General features: G+C 31.4%; 3 protein-coding genes across 4 annotated transcripts; 2 read left to right on the top strand and 1 right to left on the bottom strand.

Annotated features, from left to right (window-relative positions):
- Window positions 1–4812: 4812 nt before the first annotated feature.
- LOC107613363 (alcohol dehydrogenase 1) lies at window positions 4813–7156 on the bottom strand. Its single transcript, XM_016315329.3, has 10 exons — window positions 6923–7156; window positions 6708–6844; window positions 6592–6641; window positions 6193–6518; window positions 5951–6033; window positions 5781–5856; window positions 5620–5681; window positions 5425–5520; window positions 5186–5347; window positions 4813–5077 (listed from the first exon to the last, which is right to left on the bottom strand). The coding sequence occupies exons 1-10, from the start codon at window positions 6960–6962 to the stop codon at window positions 4961–4963; spliced, it is 1149 nt and encodes a 382-aa protein (XP_016170815.1). The 5' UTR covers window positions 6963–7156; the 3' UTR covers window positions 4813–4960.
- A 6728-nt stretch (window positions 7157–13884) lies between these two features.
- On the top strand, window positions 13885–15334 carry LOC107613024 (AT-hook motif nuclear-localized protein 14-like). 2 transcript variants are annotated; one of them, XM_021108518.2, is made up of 5 exons: window positions 13885–14017; window positions 14380–14447; window positions 14536–14664; window positions 14769–14927; window positions 15009–15334. In XM_021108518.2, the coding sequence occupies exons 1-5, from the start codon at window positions 13990–13992 to the stop codon at window positions 15168–15170; spliced, it is 546 nt and encodes a 181-aa protein (XP_020964177.1). In that variant the 5' UTR covers window positions 13885–13989; the 3' UTR covers window positions 15171–15334. The 2 variants fall into 2 exon arrangements, with proteins under 2 accessions (XP_020964177.1, XP_088352131.1); XM_088496005.1 differs by lacking the exon at window positions 13885–14017 and having other exon boundaries at window positions 14328–14447.
- Window positions 15335–17231: 1897 nt separating this feature from the next.
- LOC148546989 (uncharacterized) lies at window positions 17232–17947 on the top strand. The gene is made up of 2 exons (XM_088496851.1): window positions 17232–17555; window positions 17681–17947. The coding sequence occupies exons 1-2, from the start codon at window positions 17232–17234 to the stop codon at window positions 17945–17947; spliced, it is 591 nt and encodes a 196-aa protein (XP_088352977.1).
- Window positions 17948–23347: the final 5400 nt, after the last annotated feature.

Genomic DNA, 23347 nt, shown 5'->3' with positions numbered 1-23347 from the left:
CGTTCAGATCTACATCTAACGGTGCCTGTGTCCCTGTCGTGTGAACCCGTCCTCGTGCAGCATCATCCTCCTGCATGATGGTCCGGATATCCTCAAAGAAATGCGGTCCACCGAACTTGGCGACAATCCCATCACTAGCAAGGAAGTCTGGAAACATGGAGCCCGGACTCACCCATGGAGTACTCTCCTGAAGTGTCTGGTCGTTACCGGGAACACCGACGAAATAATCTCCAAGAGGTCCACCCCCAAGCCCAGCGTCAGTGTGACTCGTGGGATCTCCCATACCAGATCCATACCACTCACCATCATGCCCCCCTGATGGGGCCTATCAACCCCCGCCCCATCACCTCCTCCAACTGCATCCCCCCCAGGCTGATGGGCATCCTCTCTAGCAGCAGCCCCCCTCCTCCTGCCTCCACGCCCACGTCGTCTCCCGCCACCCCTACCTGCGTCCTCGACATCCTCCATAGCATGATCCAGCCAGTTCCACTCACGCTGGCTACGACATGTCCCGACTCGAGCTCTCCTCTCAAGACGACGTCTGTCAGGAACATCGTCGACTCGGTCCATCTCTGGAACTTGGCCTGCACCCCTCTGCGTCGCCTCATCCGGAATAGGAAGACCTCTCGGATCCCCCAATAATATCTCCGACGACAGGAACCTCTTTCCGTGCTGATGCCACCATGCCAAGAAATCATGCAAGGGACCCGGGTCAGCCACTATGTCGAACTGTAAAATGTGCTCCGCACGATTCTGCCAGTGAAGATGCCAGTCAGGTAAGTGCGACGGGAACCAACGGTCACCTCCTCGCCCGTCCTTCGACATCAAGAAGTCGATGTTCAGGGCGGGATGCGGCGGGGGCTGAACGCCGCCAAACTGCGGTAAAACTCTATCAACCTGATGCCTTTCAACCACCGCAAAATAAATCAGGGACGTCACACAACGCCATAACATCGTATGACGAGGCTCCAAGACCTCCGGATGGACAACCTGGATGACGTCGAGTGCGCTATAGGGCATCCATATGAACTAAAAAGACAAAAAAGAAAAACAATATCACGCTTCTGTTAGACCATATAAACTGAAAGAACGACTATAAATAGATATGGGCTCCGCGTACTTACATCTCGAGGCTGTAACAAGTCGATCTTCAGGCGAGCCATCTGTACACGAGGTCCCTTGTTGCTAATCCCAGGATTGTAACCAGACCATCTGCGCAAGAAAATATACATTTTAACGCGTTCATGACTCATTATACAAGGCACGAAATTGCTTGCACAATTGAAAATTCATAACAATAAGGATACATAATACAAAACAATAACGGTACCTCGAGGCAAGGGGCCAGCTAAACACATCATACCCAATAGGCCTAAAAGAAGGAAACCTCCAGAAGATCCAAGAATGCAGTAACTGTAACGGCCCAGCTAACTTCACGACATGTCTGTTGGCGACTCGGCACATGCACCGGTACAACCAACCTAGTGCCGCCGATCCCCAACTGTAGCCACCCATCTCCTCAAGTCTAGCAACAAAGGGTAGCCATCTGATGTGTATACGATTGCCGGACTTGTCGGCAAACAGCTGCGTGCCCAACAACATCATGATATAGGCACGGGCAAAGCGCCTAACTGTCTCCTCATCAGCCCCTACGGGACACTCTGCAAATGTCTCCTGGAACCAGGTGCAGTTGACTGCGAATTTCTGAACTTGGTTTTCGGGAGGTAAAACACCGAGCAACTCATGGAACCACTGCCAAGCTGGCCTCCCACCCTCAATGTAAAGGTGGAAGTCTGTCAGGCAACCACTGACGTAATGTCCGTCCACTGGCAACCCCAGCTGGTAAGCGACGTCCTGAAGCGTGATGGTGCACTCTCCGAACGGCATGTGGAAGGTGTGCGTCTCAGGCCGCCACCTCTTGACGAATGCGCTGACTAGGGGTTCGTCTAGTCGGAACCATCTGTCGTTCAGTCTCGCAAGATGGTACAATCCGGCCATCTGCAAGTACGGAACGTACCTCTCATCAAGACGCATCCCCTGCTGCCGCCTAACGCTGGATATGCAACGCCGAGGCTGGGCAGTAGATAAACCGCATAATTAGAACAGATGCACAAACCACTAACGTATACAATATATTTCATAAAGAACCAAAAAATAAATCGTGCGACACATCATATATTAAGCCAGCGACCAACCTTGTATACACAAACCGCTAACATAAACCACGTGCAAAAACCATTAACAAAAACAACAATCACTAACAAGTAAAACCGTTAATGAAAACCCCTAGCCTAAACCTCAACCCTAAACCACTACCCTAAACCACTAACAGTCACTGAAACCACTATACAAAACCATTAACAAAAACCACTAAGAAAAAACAATAACAAAAAACCACTAACAAAAACCACTGGCTTATACCACTATCCTAAACCGCTAGCACTAATAGAAACCGCTATCAAAAACCATTAACGAAAACCACTTGCCTACATCACTATCCTAAACCACTATCCTAAACCACTAACCTAAACCAGTAACCTAAACCACTAACAATAACATAAACCATTATAAAAAACCATTAACTACTACCACTATCATAAAACCACTATCATAACCCATGAAGAAATACCGCTATCATAAACCGCTTTCATCAACCACTACCATAAACCACTAACAAAAAACACTATCAACAGCGCAACATCATAAACCACTAACCTCTTCGTTGATTACACCGGCGATATGAGTAACTCCATCCAAACGATAAAGCCTCCCCGGATCATCCCCCATCGCCTGAATATGCCACTCCGGTCTTACTCGGCCCGAATGTTGGTCGTTTTCTCTAGGATTTGGTGGGATATGAGAATGATAAAGTGAATCGAATGAACTTGGTTCGAACTCCTTATATAGCCGAAATCCGTGTAATTCGAATCAATTAGACTCGAATTACTAACACTCACCAAATTCACCTAATTCGAATCAATATGATTCGAAATTCACTCAAGTGCCGTTTTCCAAGTAATTCGAAATGATATGACTCGAACTACTCCAACATAATTCGAAGTAAGTCGTTTCGAATTATTAAGGAATTTTGCATGCATAATTCGTTTCTAATTGATTCGAATTACGTGAGAATATTCTTTGATAGTAATTCGATTTGAATTAATTCGAATTACTTGCAAACTGAATTCGAATCCTTTTGATTCGAATTATATAAAAATCTGTTCTAGTGGATTGACGTATCGAAAGTTGATTTAGCGGATTTATGTTAAACTGAGCTCCCCTTGGCTCATTTGAATTTTTTATCCTAATTTATATGTGTTGTTACTTATATTGGCATTAATTATTTCTTATCATGTGGTAAATGATAACTGGTGACAATATTTTAGATTTTTAGTACTATATATTATATATTATGTGGTTGACTGTTTTTTCTTTTTTATCAAATAGTATTAAAGTTTTTAAAAGAAAATTACAAAATTCAACTTGGTGATGGACTGATGGTAAGTATATAAGATCCAAACAAGGCCATAGGTAACGAAGGGGATTTAAGTGAAGAGACAGGTGTCAGTTATGGATTTTTATGTGTTAGAGTTGTCGGAAGGAACAAGCCAGTGACGTGTTTATCCTTATCCATCAAATCACACTCTCTCAGTCTCTCTCCTACTCTCTGCTTACTAATTAGAAATTACTCCACCACTCATAAAAAAGATTGTGACTGTCAAAAACTCAAAATGAAATGTTAATAGAAACGGAGTAAAATGATATTAAAATAAAGGATAAGATTCTGGAAAGAATATAATATAATTGGTGGACCAGGGAAAAGTGTAGCACAAAATTTGAATGATAATATACCAAATTGCTTTCTTTTTGTTAGATTTCCTTGTAAACTTTTAAGAATTTAATGTTTCGGTATAAAAAAAAATTTACATCTATATTTAATTATATAACATTAAATCAATAATTTTTTTTTTTTTTATGTTGGTCGTATAAATAATCATAAAAAAATAAGATGTAACTGGACTATTGTATATTTGTATTGCATATCAAAATTAAATCATGTTAGTTCTATATATTTTTGGGGGTTGCATTGCATGCTATCTTAATTAATTAGTTTAATGTTCATACTTCATTCAGATTGTTTATGCAAAATTGTGAACTTTATATAGGCATTTGGAATTATACTAAATACTAGTCCACATGCACATGATAACAACAAATCACCAAACTAGTAAATATCCTTATTTTATTATGTCACAAGCAATTGATTTATGTATTTCAAATGAAACTCCAAAAGTAAAAAAAGCAATCTTATTGGTGTGAAAAAATTAAGCAAAGTTATATGGAAGTGTCCATGTAAAATGAAAAGGCAAATAACAATTGCTTGATCCCCATGAAGAAAAAGACAATCTATTAGGTCCATAGAGAATAGAAAAGAAAAGATAAAGGCATTAAAGCATGGGTGTGTGCATGTGATTCAAACATTTTTAATATGTGGGGACTGCATCTGCTCTCAGCATTTGGCATCTCATTCTAAATTTACTTATACTATTAAGATATCAGTACAGTAGTAATTAGTTAAGATCAGTTGTTTCTGTTTTATTGATTGGTTAGATAAAATATAAAGGTGCATGAATTCGGAAACCAAATTGAACTATATTTTAATGTATGTTTGGATACTGTATTACTGTCAACTTGACCAAAAAAAAAAGGAATATCCCCAAATAAACAATTAATAATAAACTAATAATAGGTGAATAGTTTTATAATTAATCTAATGAGCAAAAAATCTACCAAAGACATGGACAATAGATATGCTCAACAGTCAACACTCATGGTCATAAATAATGCTGCTTAAATATGATACAAAAGCCACAACTGCTTATTTTTTAAGAATTTTATTGCTGCTTAAATATATTAAGGGACCCCTCACTCTCAGAATCACTTAATTATATAATTTGTTTCAGCCTTCCATGCAGATGAGGCACCTAATTGACTCTCCTTTCAGCATTAAATCAAATGATTTATTGATCTCAGAGAATGGGATTGAGTGAGTGATGAATTTCTCCAATTCTAGCTCCTGCAGCATCACCAGTGTCAAATTTGCAATACATATTAGAAAAAGTGGACTTTATAAAACATTTGAAGTTCATAGATATGAATATTTTAGATGTAAGGTTAGCCTTACTTTGTTCATGTACTTCTCCACAACAGAGGGAATATCAGAGAGTGGTTTGTAGTTTCCATAGAAGGTACCCTTAACAGTCCTCTCATACAATAAGTTGATGGATTTTGTTTTGAATTCATCTTCACTGCTTGGTAGACCAACAAGCACAGCAACACCCCAACCCTGAATCAAGAAACAATTAAGTTGCAACATTACTTACTTATTACTTGCTTAATAAGTTACCATCTACAATTACATACATCATGAACAGATTCAAATGCTGCAATCGCGACTTCTACGTGTCCAGTGCATTCTAGAGCGCGATCAACTCCTCCATCGGTCATTTCAACAATCACCTATTCAGCAATCAAAATGCAAAGTCTATTAAAAAAAATACCAGAAGAATTTAATTTTTTCATATACTGTCAGTGTTTATATTTTGGAACTAAACTAACCTGTTGCACAGGTTTGTCATGATCTTTTGGGTTCACAAAGTCAGTGATTCCAAAACTTTTGGCTGCCAAGAAATTTTAGAGGCAAAAGTTTAATGAGGAATTTAATTTAACTGCATATGTTACATTGAATGTTAAAAATTGTGAGCAATTATGGAACCTACCTTGTTCCTGTCTGCTAGAAAGTATATCAACTCCAATGATTCTTGATGCACCAGAAAGCCTTGCCCCTTCAGCAGCCTAAACATGAACATCAATCAACAAGGAAAAGAAAAAAAGCTATCAAATCACTCAAATACAATGCTAAGTATAATGGATTAGTAAAGAAACATACAGCAAGACCAACTGCTCCCAATCCAAAGACAGCAACAGTAGAACCGGGCTTTGGTTTTGCCACATTTAAGGTTGCACCAAGTCCTACAAACATCAACAAATCTAACATTAAAAAAAAAAGGTACAATTATCTAGGTTGTTTACTAACTCTATATATTTACATAGCCGATCCTAGCCAGTGGGATAAGACATTGTGCAAGGATCAAAGTTGGTTACTAATTAAGTAGTAATTGTGGTTAGTACCTGTGCAGATTCCACAACTGAGAACACAAACTTTGTCAAGTGGGGCAGCAGGGTTGATCTTTATAACACACTTAGCATGTGAGACAGTGTATTCACTGAATGTGGAAGTTCCAAGGAAGTGGTAAATGGGTTTTCCATCTTTGGAGAATCTTGATTTTCCATCACTTAGCATGACACCAGTATCAGTGTTGAGCCTGAGGACTTCACAGAGGTTGCTCTCTTCAGACTTGCAGCTTCGGCATTCGCCACACTCTCCGGTGAACACAGGTAGCACATGATCTCCTGGCTTCAGATTTGTCACACCCTCCCCTATGCTCTCCACAATCCTGATTATTCAAAATTAATCAAACAAGCAAGAACATATGATTCTGCAAAGAAAGAAAGATATAATAGGCTAACCCTGCAGCTTCATGACCGAGTATGCGAGGAAACAACAAATTCCTACCCCCCTGAATAAGAATAAAACAAGTTATCTTGAATATTAATGAAGAAGTGAAGAAGAGAGTAAAGCATACCTTGCTCTTCCAGAAGTAAAGATCAGAATGACAAAGACTAGTGTAGAGGATCTTCAAGCGAACTTCACCGGCCTCTGGTGGTGCTACCTCTACTTCTTCTATGGCCAGTGGCTTCCCTTCTTCCCATGCAACCGCAGCTATCAATGCAATAATCATTTCATCAATGCATTGAAGAAAAAGAGAGAAAGAAACATAACATGACTAAGTAATAGTACCTCTGCACTTGATGACTCGACCAGCTGTGCTGCTAGACATGGCTTCCTTCTTTGTGATGAATGATAATGGATTGGTGTTTCTTTAGTACTAGCTTTAGTGTTTTATGGTCTTCAATTTTCTTCCTGTGCTTCCTGCTACCAACATCAACTCTAATAATAGCAACAAGCTTAAGATCAGAGTGTGTTTTGTTGGCTTCTGCTTAACATTATTTAGTGTATTTACTGATTAATCATGTTAGTTCCTCCAAAACTTAACTGTTAAAGTAGACTGGTATCAACAGTGTGACAGTGATAGAAGTGGACAACCAGAGCTATCAAATCCTGTGCCGTGTGTCTCTTGAATTCTTCCAGCATGCATTTTCAAATAAGGGACACTTGTCTTAGTAAGAGTACTGCATGATATGATATCTTATGTTATGATTAAGATTGAAGAGTTGTCTATCTCATGCATATTCAAACAACGAGCTAGCTTTGATAAATAAAACCATATCTGTTTAATTATATGAATTATCAATATCTGTGTAATTAAATAGGTAATTAAGATAATCTTTTTATAATTTATACAATTAAATAGACAACTTCAAAAATATTTAAAGTAATAAGTATAATGACAGAAATTAAATAATTAAATATTAGAATATTTATCATAGGAAAATCTTTAAAAGAAAAAAATCTATGAACTTAGATTTGGTTTGATAAAAAAAAATTTCTAAAATTGTTGTTGAAAGTTGTCTTTTAAAAGTTACAGTACCTGCGCTTCAGATCTTTGATAAAATCAAAATAAAAATTATTTTTACCACAATTATATTTGATAAAACATCTTTTAAAAATAAAAAAAGACCGGACATATCTATAATAAAGAATAATTACATTTTTTTTAATTTTAAAATTTTATATAATATAAATATTAAAAAATTATTCCATAAACTCGTACAAAAATTAAAAGATTGAAAACTAAGAAAATTATGAAATTTTATATAAGTATGCCTAAATACTTGTTATGTATTATTTAATAATAAATTTCATAAAGCACTGTTATTATTTAACAAGACTAATAAACATAAAACATTACTCTATTCTAGTAGACCAATAACATTACACGAACCAAATATATTACAAGGGGAACCATAGAATAAATTAATTAATTAACATCACTTGTAAGAAAAAAATGACTAGAAATCATCAATAATTTCTCAATTGCAAAATGTGGCCGCTTTGATATTTTAAAATTAAATTTGTATTCATCAAAATTAAAAAGTTTAATATAATTTTATATAATAAATATTTAAAATTACCTTTATTAATTATTAACATCAAATTTCCTTTATTTTTCTACACATTTTTTATTTGTTGAAGTCCTCATATATTTTTTATTTTTCACCCAAACCTTCATAAATTCTACGCACATCACACACTATGTATGAACTTCTTTTATTTTAGAAGCCAAAAATACTAAAAAAATTAAATACAAGTAGAGGAATTTAAGAGCACCTTAATTTTTAAAAAAAAAATTTTGTTTTACCAAAGATAGGAGACTCGAATCTGCAACCTCTTAATTAAGTATGGAAAGACTATACCATTTAAGATATAACTCATTGACCTTAATTTTTAAAAGTTTAAGTACAAATATATTTTTTTTTATTTATCCAACATAAAATAAAGTATTTAACTCTCCAAAAAATTTTATCAAATCAAATTCTAGTACAACAAAATCTTTGTTCGATCTTGAAAAATACAAACATAATGATGAATACTATAGTAAAAATGGTGATAAGATCATTTTCAGCATGTAGAAATTTTAATGCCCTAAAAGGAGTTTGAAAAAAAAAATATTCAGTCTTCCTTCTTCATTATTACTCTATTAGTCTGATACCTCACATTTTCACTCTGAATCATATCACACTTCCCAACACCTTCAATCTCTGAATTCTCCTCTGTGAGCTTGTGCGAATAGAGTTTTCACAATAATGAGCCGCCCACCATCACCACCACCTTTCAACAGTTTCGAGCGGGAATAAGCGTCCCTTTAGGGTACTTTAATGTGATAATATCCTTACCATTTATCAATGAAGACGATGTTCCGAAATTTGTACTCGGTATCTTTGTAGGAGTGCTGGTTGTTCTATCATTCTAAAGATTATTATTTTAATTTTTAATTTGTTTGTGACAATACATATATTAATTATAATCACAAATGATGTTATTTTAAATTAAATGACTTATATAATGGTGATCTCATTTATTGTTATAAATGTTAAATTGAATAAGTCATTATTACTTTTGATTTTGAATTAAATAAGAATAAAACCAGATATTATCTTTTATCCTTTAGATAATTATCTTTTGAATTTCAGATATATTATCTTTTAGACTTTAGATACTATTTGATTTGGGTTTTAGAGTTTAATAGGTGTTATGCTCAAATATATGTAACATGACTATTTTTTAGGTAATTATCTACTTATATTAAAATATTAACATATATTATATTAGATATCTCAAATTATTCAACTGTTATCAAATATTATTTTCACGTAAAACTAAGTAGTTTTCTTCAATTTATCTATTCTATTATATAAAAATCGGATGTCTGCACTTAATGATGGAGCTGACGTAGCATGCTCTGGAGAGTGTTTCCCGATTTAATTATTTTAACTCATTCAATACAATTTATTACCATGACTTAATTATATCAGCTAATTGATTTGATTAGATATTTAAATATTAATATAATTTATTATAATATATATTACTTAATTAATTTTACTACATTAATTATAATTTGTTATATTAGTTAATTAATTTATTCATTTATAAAGTCTGAAATAAAATAAATAATTTATTGTTTATTCTAATTGAATTTATTAAATTTAATTATACATTATATACGAATTAATAATAATTTGTAAATTACTTTATATTATATATGTATTAACAAAATATTATATATGTCTTAATGTGTTAATTAAATATTATATACGCACAGAAAAATAAATACAAAGATGATTTATATAATATTAATAATATTATATTAGCACGGTGATTTTTTTTTTGTTTTGATATCATATAGTATTAATAATGATAATATTATTATATAGTATTATATAAACTTTCTAATATTAGTATAGAAAATTAGAAAATTATTCCTTATGGCAATCATTCTTAGTAGAATAGTGTGTCCTTTATATAGTATTAATAATTGTTGCTTAATTTAAAGTAATCGTATGTTAGTATCTTAAATTTATTTTCAATAATGTCCTAAATAGATAAATCTAATTGAATTGAATGATTATATAAAATATTCTATATTATTAATATACTAAAATTAAATTTATTTTTTGTACAGAATTTTATAGGTAAATTTTATACAAGATTAAGTAATTTTTTATTTTTTTTATTTGTTTTATTTATGTTAATTTATTTAATTTTAAGTAGCGTCATATTTACAATTACCGCCAGTATGATATTTTATAAAATATGAAAATCAATTTTTTTATAATTTAAATATCAATGTTTGAATAGAAGAACTTAACAGACTCACAATGAGAGAGAGAAGAAAATTTACTTAGAGAAAAGAAACTCGGCATGAGAATGGTGGCGATGGGCTCAACAGCGACGGTAACGGGATGAGCAACGATGATGACATAAGCTGTGAACAGTGACGGACTCAGAAAAATTTAGTAATGGGGACAAAAATATAATAAAATTTAGGTATAGATATTTTTTTTGCTTCCCACGATATTCAACAAGTTAAGGACTAATCCGTCATGAATTTGAATTCCATTTAAGAATCTACAATTGGCCGGCAACGAGTATAGGCCGGCAACGAGTTGCTATACATACGAGACAGAATTCGAACCCTCAATACTTATTTAAGCGGACTCACTTGATCAATCTAAATTGGTTTAGATATATTCAAAATTTAAAATTAGAACTATCTAATACATATTGATAAGAACTAGAAATATACACACAATCATTATTATAATATTTAAAATAATAAAAATATAATTTCATACACATAGTATAACTAATTTTTAACCAAAATAATTACAGTATATTATAATTGTCAAATCTACTTATTATAATTTTTATAGTATAAATAAATTTTTTAACCAAAATAATTACAGTATATTACATAGATAATATATTTTTTTATCTTAGACAATTTTTAAAAAATTACTAATAATTTAAGTTGTATTTAATTAGAAAACTAAGTTTTAATTTAATTATTAATTAATTAACTAATATAATATAATTAATTATCACTAATTTTTTTGTGTATTTATTTATTTTTCATACTAAATCAAATTTAACAATATAATTATTATGTGTTAAGTTTAACAAAATATTTTTTAACATAAAATACAAAAGAACTATTTATATTTTATTTTGAGACAAATATAATATAATAAGTGGTATATATGTATATAAATATTAATTTTTTTCAAAAAAATTTGTGGGGGCAAATGCCCCCTCTATATTAAACGTGGGTTCGTCTCTGGCTGTGAAGGAAGATGGGAGTTGTGAATAGGTAAGCGGCGATGGACTCAGCAGCAACATGACAGGAGCTATGCAGTTTTTTTGTGAAGAAGTCGAGAAGAAGAAGATTTTAGGTGAGGATGATTGAGTTTATCTTGCATGGCTATAGAGTATAGACTGAAGCTATGAATAATGTGTGATGTGAGGCAAATCCTAATTACTAAAAAGTGTTTATATGTATATATTCGGGGCAGGTACACCTTAAACCCGACTATACCTGTCTTAAGCAAAATCTGTCCCGACTCGAGTCAAGTTATTATCCTTTTCATCCGGGTATAGACAGGTCGGGTACCTGCGTATTCGAAAATTCCTGCCAAGTCTAACCACGTAATGATACTCATTTTATTAAGGGTTTATCGCTAGCCAATGGATTGCTATATACACAAAGCGAGATTCTAACTTCTAATAGTTGTTTAAGCGGACGAGTGAGATGATCACTTAACAAACTCAAATTGATTAAGATAAATACTAATTATTTTTAATATTTTAATATTAAAAATTTTAAAAATTTGATTTTAATTATAACTTTATAAAATATTTATAATAATAATTATTATATATATTATTTAATTTTTTAATAAAATTTTTAATATAATTTTATGTATTATCCCGTACCTTGTAGGTACGGGAACAGACACTAGTTATCTTAAAAAGTGCCAAATAAAATTAAAATGAAAGAGTAAAAGATTAACGAGAGCACTTAAAGTGGAAAAAATTTACATACCTGGACACCCTTTTCTTTTAATTTTATTTGGCACTTTAATGTAATAAAAAAAAGTGACTATTTGCATAAAAATGTTTTCAAGTAAAAATAGTTGATAACTATATGATTAAACAGATTAACATAATATATGTCGACAACTTATCAACTATATGATACTATCATGTGAGTAACTACCTAAAACGAATTGTCAACTATATGATATTTGGCACTTTAATGTAATAAAAAACAGATACTATCATGTGAGTAGCTACCTAAAACGAATTAGTCATGTTTGGTCACTAATCAACTACATGATACATATTTTCAGAATATTGTGAATTTAAAGGAAGTATATCTTCAAGCATCTAGGAAGCTAATGGAGCTGCCGGATTTATCTAGAGCCTTAAAGCTTCAAGTATTAAACATTTCTGAGTGTGTGAGTATGCGCCAGGTTCCCTCATCTATTGCATCATGCCACAATCTACTTGAGCTCAATTTAAGTAGATGTTACTGTTAATGTTGCAAATGTGAGGAGTGCATAAAGTTAGTCCCACGTCAAAGAAAGCAAGAAATCCATTAACTTACTACCTTAAGGTTTTGAGTTGGATGTATTGTCTTCTCATCTTTCTATGCTGCCACACAACATAGGCATGCTCTCATCATTGAAGTACTTGTCACTTTGGCGGAGCAACATAACTTGCTTGCCCGAAAGCATCAAGCATCTGTCACTGCTGAAATCACTCAACTTGAGGGGTTGTGAGATGCTTCAGTCCTTGCCGGAGCTTCCATCTTCTATTACAGAACTAGATGTTATTGACTGCACCTCATTAGAGACTACTACTCCATCTGCATTTGCCTGCTCCGACGAGCAGATTGAGACCGAAATCTTTGCTTTTGCCAACTGCATAAAGTTAGACCATCTTACAAAGAAAGGGATTATGGAAGATGCGTGTATGAGAATAGAGAGAGCAGCGAATACTTGTCTAGCAGCAATAAAAGAGAACGAGGACAATGATAGAAGAGCATTACTTGTTAATCCACACTATCACTACAAGGTTCAGGGTTGCTTGCGAGAGAACGAGATGGAGAAGGAGGATGGAAGAGAATATCAATATCATCATAGGGTTCAGTTTTGTTTGCCTGGAAAACAAGTTCCAAGTTGGTTCACTCATAGAAGCAGAAACAAAGAAACCATGATGACTATTGAACTTGTCCTTCTTCCCATGCAACCGCAGCTATGAATGCAATTAATCATTTCATTAATTTTTTTAATTTATTGTTTAAAAAATCATCTAAATACATAAATTTAATTAAAAAATTATATAAAATTGTTTATATCAAAATTAAACTAAAAAAATGTATATGAGAGGTAAATGTGGAAATAGAAAAACTGATATCCGGTTTTGGAGGTTGGTTATTTGTATACCTAAAGAGTCCAATTCGACTAGCTATACATTAAATTCTTTTAGCTTTTTTTTCACATAAATTCAAAAAGAAGAAAAATAATTACAACAAAAGCATACATAAATGGAATGTTTGGTACATCCTTTTTTTAATATTTAAAATACAAATTCAAATATCTTTAAAATCAATTTGTTTAAAACTAAATTTAAAAATCAAAATTATAATCTGAATAAAATCCGAAATAATCTAAACGGATTCAACAATAATTTAAATTATATGAAATTTGAAAATAAAATAAAATAACCATTCCAATTAGAAAACTTGAAGAGCGTAGTATTCAAAACTAACCTTTCTTCTAACCTTGTGCAGAGAAGAAGAAGCAGGGAAGAGAATCGAGAGGTCTTCATCTTCTGCCAAGATGCCAAGAACCCAATTACGCAAAATTGGTCAGTTTCATCTTTTTGTTTTATTTCTGAGAAATATTCATACATGAATGAGGAAATAAATTCTTCTTACCATTTCAATTTTCAAAAGAATTAGATGTAGATAATCAATGAAAATTTTATTGTTTCAGGTTTTTTCTTTCCTGAGTGTGTAAGAATTTTTGTATGGGATAATGTCTATCTATCATGTTCTCTTTTTTTTCTGTTTCAGTTCTTGCTACTTATTACATTAATGATTCAATTTTATGGTGAACTAATATGGTTTGGATTCATTATTATGAGTTCAAAACAATTTCTTTTTATTTGCTTTATAATGTCAATCTTCACTTTTATACTGTGTATTTTGATAAATCTATATTCTGAAGATGGCCTTAGAGAAGTAGAAGATTTCGGAAGGACCGTTCCTTTTGAGTTGACTGTCTATCCTGGAGAGGTACCATCATACACACTTTTAAGGTTTCAATTATATTTTATCGATTAATTATGAATCAAGAATTAGATCCTCTTCAAATTTGGTGCAGGATGTTGTCGCAAAGCTGTGGAAGGTTTGGGAAGCAAGTACTCACTCTAGCTATGCAATTGCAGCCTTCGGTCATATATCAAAAGCCGCAATTGGCAAACCAAACTCAGATTTGTTTCGTATATATGAAGTACAAGCAAACAATCACTTATGTGTACTTATTCATGTGTGTCATTCTTTAATGTTCTTCTCTTATTCCATTTATTTACGTGCTTTTCTGCCATCTGCATGTAGGGAGACTTTGAGATTCTGTCTCTGTCTGGACATTATGTGAATGAAGAGGATGGTTCTGCAGATTGGCGTTTGGGCATCACACTGGCTGATTCTGACAGTGATAGAGAGGCTTTTGGTGGCAGCTCCATCAATACATTGATAGCTTCTGACATTGTATCTGTAAGAAAATTTCACTTATTTTCAACTTACTTTCTTGAATTGTAATGTGATTATACATTCTACTAACTTTGTAACTTTTAGGTACGTATTATAAACTTTGAGAAAGAAGAAGAAAAGAGCGATGAAACTGGAACTTCCTCTACAATTGGTGGGGTGCTGATGTCCCTGCTCCTTGCTCTTGAGAAGAAAATAATGGGATTCTTTTCGGATCCGATGGTCAACGAGAGTGATAAGGAAAACTAATTTGAGAACAATGTGACTAGTTTGATTTCTAAAAGGATTACCTTTTTCGTTTGAGGATAGTTTGATTGTATGTTTCAGGTTTGGTTAAATAATAATAAAGTAGACTATAAAACATTTCAGTACGATACTCAAGAATTGTATTCATCATGAGTCATTTCACTGCATTAAGCTAGCAATTACTAGCTACTTCTCTTTTAATGTCTTCCTCAGTTTTAGAGGTCAATTCCAATGAAGGGGATTATGCCAATCCTTTTCATTATTCTCCTGAATTTAAAGAGAGACTCCAACCCAATGATTTTATGGATTGGGCAAGTCTTTAAACCAAAAGCAAGTTGAGACATATATAAGAAGTAATTATCTACTTATATTAAAATATTAATATATATTATATTAAATATGTCAAATTATTCAATCGTTATCAAATATTATTTTCGCATAAAAATATTTTTACTTAAGTAGTCTTTTTCATTTCATTATCTTAAAATAAACTCGCGCCTTTTATTTTTTACCAAATATAAGAGACTCGAACCCGCAACCTCTTAATTGAGTATGGAGAGACTATGCCTTGCGCGACAATAAAATAGATATAATATTAATTTAAAATTTAATAATTATAAAATTAAATGATGTATTCATAAATTAGATTTTAAATAAAATTACAAAAATACTTAATTTAAATTTATTTATTCAATTTCATATTATTATTTTTATTCTTTTGAATAGTCACTATAATTTATTTTTTTAAAATTATATCTAAATACTATAGTATAAAAAGATTAAAAATAATTTCTATTATGAGGCTATTTTGAACTCTGTTTAATATAGTATAAAAATTCAATTTTTTTTAGAATAGTTATTATATGAATATAAATGAATATTTCAGAATTAGAGATATATATTTAGATTTATATGTATACATATCTATGTTTTTTTTTTTTTGAAATAAAGAGAGCTCAACGCAACACAGTGGAGCAATGAGGAAAAACTACAAGCAGTAACTCACTACCCAACACTAACCCACTCCTAGTCATTTTCGGCATGGCCATCAACAACTAAAGGGGTCACCACCACTCTAATCCTCAGAAACCTTAAACGACCTGGTCTCTACCACACTTGAGGCCTGATCTCGGAAGAGCCCGACATTTTTTTCTAGCCAGATTGTCCAGATAATAGCAAAGAACTCAATGAACCACCTCTTTCTGTCATCCTTCCTTACTGATAATTGCGTCCAGCTTTCAAAGTGTTGTTTTAGCGTACCTTCCAAAGGCACGCAGTCACGCACACCACACCTGCCAAGTGATTTCACACCCAAGAAACAAGTGAAAAGTAGTTTTCACATACTTACAACAGAAAACACACATATTGTCATTCTGGTTAATAACACGTAATCGACACAGTCTATCCTTGGTATTCACTCTGCCTATCAACACAAACCAAAAAAACAGCTCAATTTTCGGTGGAACGAGCCCATTCCAAACAGCACTAGTGAAACTATAATTTGTAATTTCTTCCGATAGAACTTCAGCCTGCACCACCTGCACAAAGAAGTTAGTTGAATAAACACCATCTTTTTATTTATGATTGTTAAAGTAACAATTATAGTTACTGTTAATATATAAAATATAATTGTAAAATTTAATTATCCTTATTAATGTCAATAACACTAATTCATTACATAATAAAATGATTAAAATGATTGAATATAAAAGACAATTGTAAAATTTAATTACCCTTATTAATGTCAATAACACTAATTTATTACATAATAAAAAGATTGAGAAGTATTTTAATTAGAAATGAAAGGATTAAAAGATAATTTTGTCACTTAAGCATTATGGTAGAGAATTATGCTAGAAATTTAGAAAGTTAAGAATGAAGGTAGAGGCTATTTTTAGCTGTGTTTTAAACTTTAACACATAGATAATAGAAGGAAAGAGTAAAAGATTAACCAGAGCAGGGAATGGGAGGAGTACCCGATTTTGGGAAGATAACTGGCTACAAGGTGGCCCATTGAAGGTGGCATTTCCAAGACTATACTCTATTTCGAATCAGCAAGGTTCGATGGTAGGGGATTGTGGATTTTGGGATGGGCTTGAGTGGATATGGAACTTCCAGTGGCGGAGAGAGTTATTCCCATGGGAGCTGGAACTTGTCCACCAACTCCATGAGCGGCTAAGACAGGTGAAATTGACAGATGAAAAAGATGATAATATGGTCTGGAAGTTTGATAGTAAAGGAGTATTCTCTACTAAGTCTGTTGTGCAGGTCCTACAGTCGGAGAATCTGTCATATGAGATAACGAGTTACAGTTTCACAAGTTCTGTTTGGAGAGGAGTAGTACCGCCGAGGATCGAGCTGCTTGGGTGGTTTGTACTTATTGGCAGAGTGAGTACCAAGGAGAGATTGAGTAGAATAGGAATTATTAGGCCGATGATAATCTTTGTGTACTTTGCAAAAAGGAGGTAGAGTCGGTGGAGCATCTATTTCTTCTATGTGAGATAACATGACAGGTGTGGGATAGTTGGTTGAGGTCGTTTGGAGAGGTGTGGCCTATCCCTGGAACCATAAGGAAACTGTTTGAGAGATGGACTGGTAGGTATAAGCGGAAACAAGATCAGAAGAAATGGTTGCCGAGGTTCTTTACAGTTATTTGGAACATTTGGATGGAACGCAATGCTAGGATTTTTAATAATAAGGAAACAGGTGTGGACTTCGTAATAAGAAAGGCGATTCTGAGTTACAACGAATGGACTAAGAGTGATACTTTGGGTGGTTGAGGCATTGCAGAAAGCTTCAAAATTTATGTATTTTCTAAGTCTTGTTGTTTCTTTCGTTGCTTCACATTAGTGTGTTGAGCTTATGTTGATTCAAAAAAAAAGATTAACTAGAGCACTGAAAGTGGAAAAAATTTACATACCTGGACACCATCCCAAAGCTTTTCCAACCCGCTATCTATCACCATAAGTTTGGAAAAATTTTAAGTGTACTAAAACATTAGTGTTTGTTTTAACGATTAATTTTAATTAATATATATTTTATATATTTTTTATAATTTAAATTAACTATTAAAATAACTAAAATACTGGTGTTTTCCGTATACTTGAAACTCTTCTCATAAGTTTAACAAGGTTTTTAGTACAAAAAGATGATGATAAAGATTTCAAATGGCACACGCATTCCATTCAAAAAGTCTCAACTCTTCTGAAAGAGACTCAATACCTTGAGGAACACACAACAGACATTCCCCGTGCCTCGTCCAAGAACTACTAATTCTCAAAAACTGTCCCACTCTTCTTTGCTTCTTCCATAAACTTTTAAAGCCAATGGATTGCCATTAGCATAGTTAACCAGCTTGATGGTTAGCTCAGCATGAGCTTGGTCTCTTTCAATGTCATGGTTTTGTTTGAAGGCATTCAAATTAAAAAGCTTGAGATTCATCATCATTCAATGGCTTAACCTCATGTATGTGATCAACTTGTTTAACAAGAATACATGTTTATCCCTAGTTGTTACTCAAATCCTCTCCCACATAAATCTTGCAATTGGTCTGGATCATTGACATCATCAAGAACAAGAAGAATTCCCTTTCGACTAAGTCTTCGTTTGGCAAAATTGGTTATTCCATCATGTTTTTCCTCTAGTAGTTTAGAAAGAAGCTCTTTCTTCAAATGAGTCATGCCATATCTCTGAACTCTCTCCCTTACATTCTCCAAAAAAATATATACCTTGAAATTCATGCTGAAAATCTTACTTGCAAGAGTTGTTTTACCAATACCTCCCATGCCCCAAAATCCGATAACAAGAACAGCTTTCGATTCCCTGCATAATATTGATTCTAGCTCTGCAATTGGTTCATGAATTCCAACAAATTCTTTTGGATCACATTGGTATGCTTGGTTCAACCTTTGCAACACACAATTCACCAAATTGATTATAAAAAATTTTACAATTCAACTAGGTATTCTTTAAAAGTTGTACAATATTCAGCCTTTTATTACACAATAATTAAAATAAAAAATAAAACAAACATATCTAAAAATTATAAATAAATTTAGTATCTTTTTAAAATTAAATACACATTTAAAATACAAACTAAATAAAAGTAAAATTTAAAATTTAAATTTCAATTTTAAATTTCTAATTCAGATTTAATATATTTAACTATTAATATATTACAGTCACCAAAAAAAACTATTAATATATTACAATTTAAATACACATCCAAAAATTAAATTAGTTAAAATTTAAAATTTCAATTTTAAAATTCTAAAATAACATTTAAATCATCTCATTATTAACTAATACCAAACAAAACCCTGAAGGAAACAGGATAGTCACATTTACCGCACATCATAAACCCAGAGGCCCACGCCATCCGTAGTTTGTCATCCTCCGACACCGTTCGTCCGCGCTACCATCCTCGTCAGTGCTCATCCTCGACGCCGCCTTCCTCATCCTCAACGCTCATCCACAACGTCGGCTTCCTCTTCCTTGGTGCTCATCATCATTGCCGCCTTCCTCCTCTTTGTCGCCGTTCGTCTACATCAGCGTCGCCGTTCGTCTGCGCCGAGAACGTACCTAACGTTTGGATGGGCCTCTATTCATAGAGTTTTTCTTTGCGGATTCTCTGACACCATTGCTTTTGTTATTATTCTGTATATATATATATAAGTTTTTTTACATGAGTTTTGAATGTGTTGATAAAATATTTAGAGTGCATTCTTATAATTTTAGATATGTTTATGTTATTTATTATGTTCTTATGTCCATATATAAGTTTTTTACTTTTTTTACATGAGTTTTAGATGTGTTGATAAAATATTTAGAGTCCATTTTTATAATTTTGAATATGTATTTAAGTTTAATTTTTTCTGAGTTTAATATATAATTTAGAACTACAATGACAATAATTTTGATGTGTTAATACATAATTTTAAATGTGTTTATGTTGTTTATTTAATTTTAGATGTGTTTTTACTTTTTAACATGAATTTTGAATATAAAAAATTGAAATGAGTTTAATTGATTTTGAAAACTTCACTAATTTTTTAAAAATTAGTACACAAAAAGTTGTTACAAATTTTATGGTTTGAATTTGGTTTGCAAAAAATTAATGTATCGCAAGTGGTTACAAATTTTATAGTGATAAGTATTAAAAATAAAAGTAATCCCTTAAAAATAAAAAATATAATTAAATAAAAAATTAAATAATAAAATATTAGATTTAAAAGGGGATAAAAATATACAAGTAGCATTTTTTAAAATTTTATGCTTCATCAAAATTAAACTTTTATGAGAAATGAAGAAAGGAACTGACCCAAAATTTGATGAAGGTAATCCTGACCTGACAAATTGACTGTGAGGAGTGAGTGTGATATTTCAGTTCCTTCCATCAACATGTAATCTACATATGTTTCAATTTGCTTTTGATTTAGAGCCTTAACCAAATGGCTAAGAACACCCCGTCGAGTGTCTGTGCCTCTGAAACTCAAGAACACATCATAAGTAATGGAAGGAAAAGAAGCCATTTTAGTTTCTTCTGCAATGAATAATAATGGTAATTGGATGCTGCAATATCATTATTTCTTAATTTCTCATACAAATTGATAAAAATTATTCCAAATAAGCTCAAATTTAGCACAACATGTTCTTACTAGATACATCTAAATATATCATCATTATAAAATTAATTCATAATTTTATATTATATTTTTGGTATTTTTATTTTTTTTAATTTTTTTTAGTTATTTACAAACAATAAAACAACAAAGATATAGATTTGTACGATTCTAATATAAAAAATTTATGCTTTTTTTAAAACGAATAAATTCAAATTCCTAAAAGTAATAAAATATTTTTTGGTGGATTCCCTGGTGTAGAAAGAGATTTAGCTTCTACACATGTAGAAAATAGGTGGCAAGTTAATATAGTGACAAGTGTCCATTTTAGGGAACAAAATATGAAAGTGATCAGGTTGGGTGCAGGATGAACAGTGATGCCACCACTGTTCACACATGTGGTATAAAAATGTAATGGGATTAAAGATGTTGATTAGCTTGTATTACGGGATTTGTTATGTAGCTAATAATAGGCTTTCTGAAATGAATTTTTTTGGTTCTAGACTGTTTGTAAGAGCAAGAAAAAAAAATGGGTTCAGATAGCTTCTATGAAAACACAAGAAGGATCGACCAAAAAAAAAAAAAAAGAAAACACAAGAAGAGATGTTTCTAGATAAATGAAAATTTTTATGGGTTAATAGTCAAATTCGTCTCTAAAAAATTACTCATTTTTTAAATTAGTTCTCAAAAGATTTTTTTAGTCGTATTAGTTCTTGAAAGATAAAACATAAGACAAATTAGTTCTTCCGTTAGTTAGACGATGATGTGATAGGTTAATGCCACGTGTCACAATATGATTGGTTGACATGTCAAGTCAGTGACACCTAACATGTCACGTGTCACTTAACGTATAAAAAAGTTATTTATAATCAAAATAGTTCCTGAAAGTGTAGAAGTAAGTCATTTTCATCCCTAAAATTTTAAAAATTAATTAAATTAGTCCTTATATTTTTTTATTTTTCTTCATAATATTAAATTTGAAGTATTTTTTATAGTACTAATTTTAATATTATTTTTTAGACCTTAATAAATAAATTTTTTTTACATAAAATAATAAAAATAATTAAATTATTATAAAGTTATTTTGTCATTTGTATTTTAAATTTTATATTTTTAAATTGTAATTTTTTTATAGTAAAATTTTTTTATTTAAACAAATTTATCAAATTATTATTGATTATATATTTAAAAATAACTATTATATTTATTTAGTGAGATATAAAAGATTAAAATATTTAAAATAACTACTATATTTATTTAGTAAAATTCAAAATATTAAAACTCTAATTTTTTAATATTTTAAAATAACTATTATATTTATTTAGTGAAATCCAAAATATTAAAACTTTATTTTGGATTTCACTAAATGAATATAGTAATTATTTTAAATATTTTAATCTTTTATATCTCACTAAATAAATATAGTAGTTATTTTAAAAAGTATATTAAAAATATTAAAATTCAACAAGTAATCTCACAAATCGGTTTTTCAATTATTGAGTTCTACCATATATATATTATACAATAATAAAAATTATAATTTTAAAAAATTTAAAAAATTTAAATTTTAAAATAAATATTATATTATGTAGTAAAATTTAAAATATTAAATTTTTAAATATATAATCAATAATAATTTGATAAATTCGTTTAAATAAAAAAATTTCACTATAAAAAAATTGCAATTTAAAAATATAAAATTTAAAATATAAATGACAAAATAATTTTATAATAATTTAATTATTTTTATTATTTTATGTAAAGTAAATTTTATTTATTAAGGTCTAAAAAATAACATTAAAATTAGTAATATAAAAAATATTTCAAATTTAATATTATGAAGAAAAATAAAAAAATATAAAAAGACTAATTTGATTAATTTTTAAAATTTTAAGGATGAAAATGACTTACTTCTAAACTTTTAAGGACTATTTTGATTATAAATAACTTTTTTACACGTTAAGTGACACATGACATGCTAGGTGTCACTGACCTGACACGTCAACCAATCATGTTGTGACACGTGACATTAACCTATCACGTCATCATCTAACTAACGGAAGAACTAATTTGACTTATGTTTTATCTTTCAAAAACTAATATGACTCAAAAAATCTTTTAAGGATTAATTTAAAAAATGGGTAATTTTTTAGAGACGAATTTGAGTATTAATCCATAAAAATTTTCATTTATCTAGAAACATCCCTTTCTTGTGCTTTCATGGAAGCTATCTGAACCTATTTTTTTTCTTGCTCTTACAAACAGTCTAGAACAAAAAAAATTCATTTTAGAAAGCCCATTATTAGTTACTATAACAAATCCCGTAATACAAGCTAATCAACATCTTTAATCCCATTACATTTTTATACCACATGTGTGAACAGTGGTGGTATTACTATCCATCCTGCACCCAACCTGATCACTTCTCATATTTTGTCCACTGAAATGGACACTTGCCACTATATTAACTTGCCACTTATTTTCTATATGTGTTAGAAGTTAGATCCCTTTCTACACCAAAGAATTCACCTTTTAATAATTATATATTAATTATCAAAT

Source organism: Arachis ipaensis, chromosome B8 (genome assembly GCF_059453495.1).
Source record: "Arachis ipaensis isolate K30076 ecotype BB chromosome B8, ASM5945349v1, whole genome shotgun sequence".
NCBI lineage: Eukaryota > Viridiplantae > Streptophyta > Magnoliopsida > Fabales > Fabaceae > Arachis > Arachis ipaensis.
The sequence above is the reverse complement of the archived record's forward strand: the minus strand, read 5'-3'. Positions and strand labels throughout refer to the sequence as shown.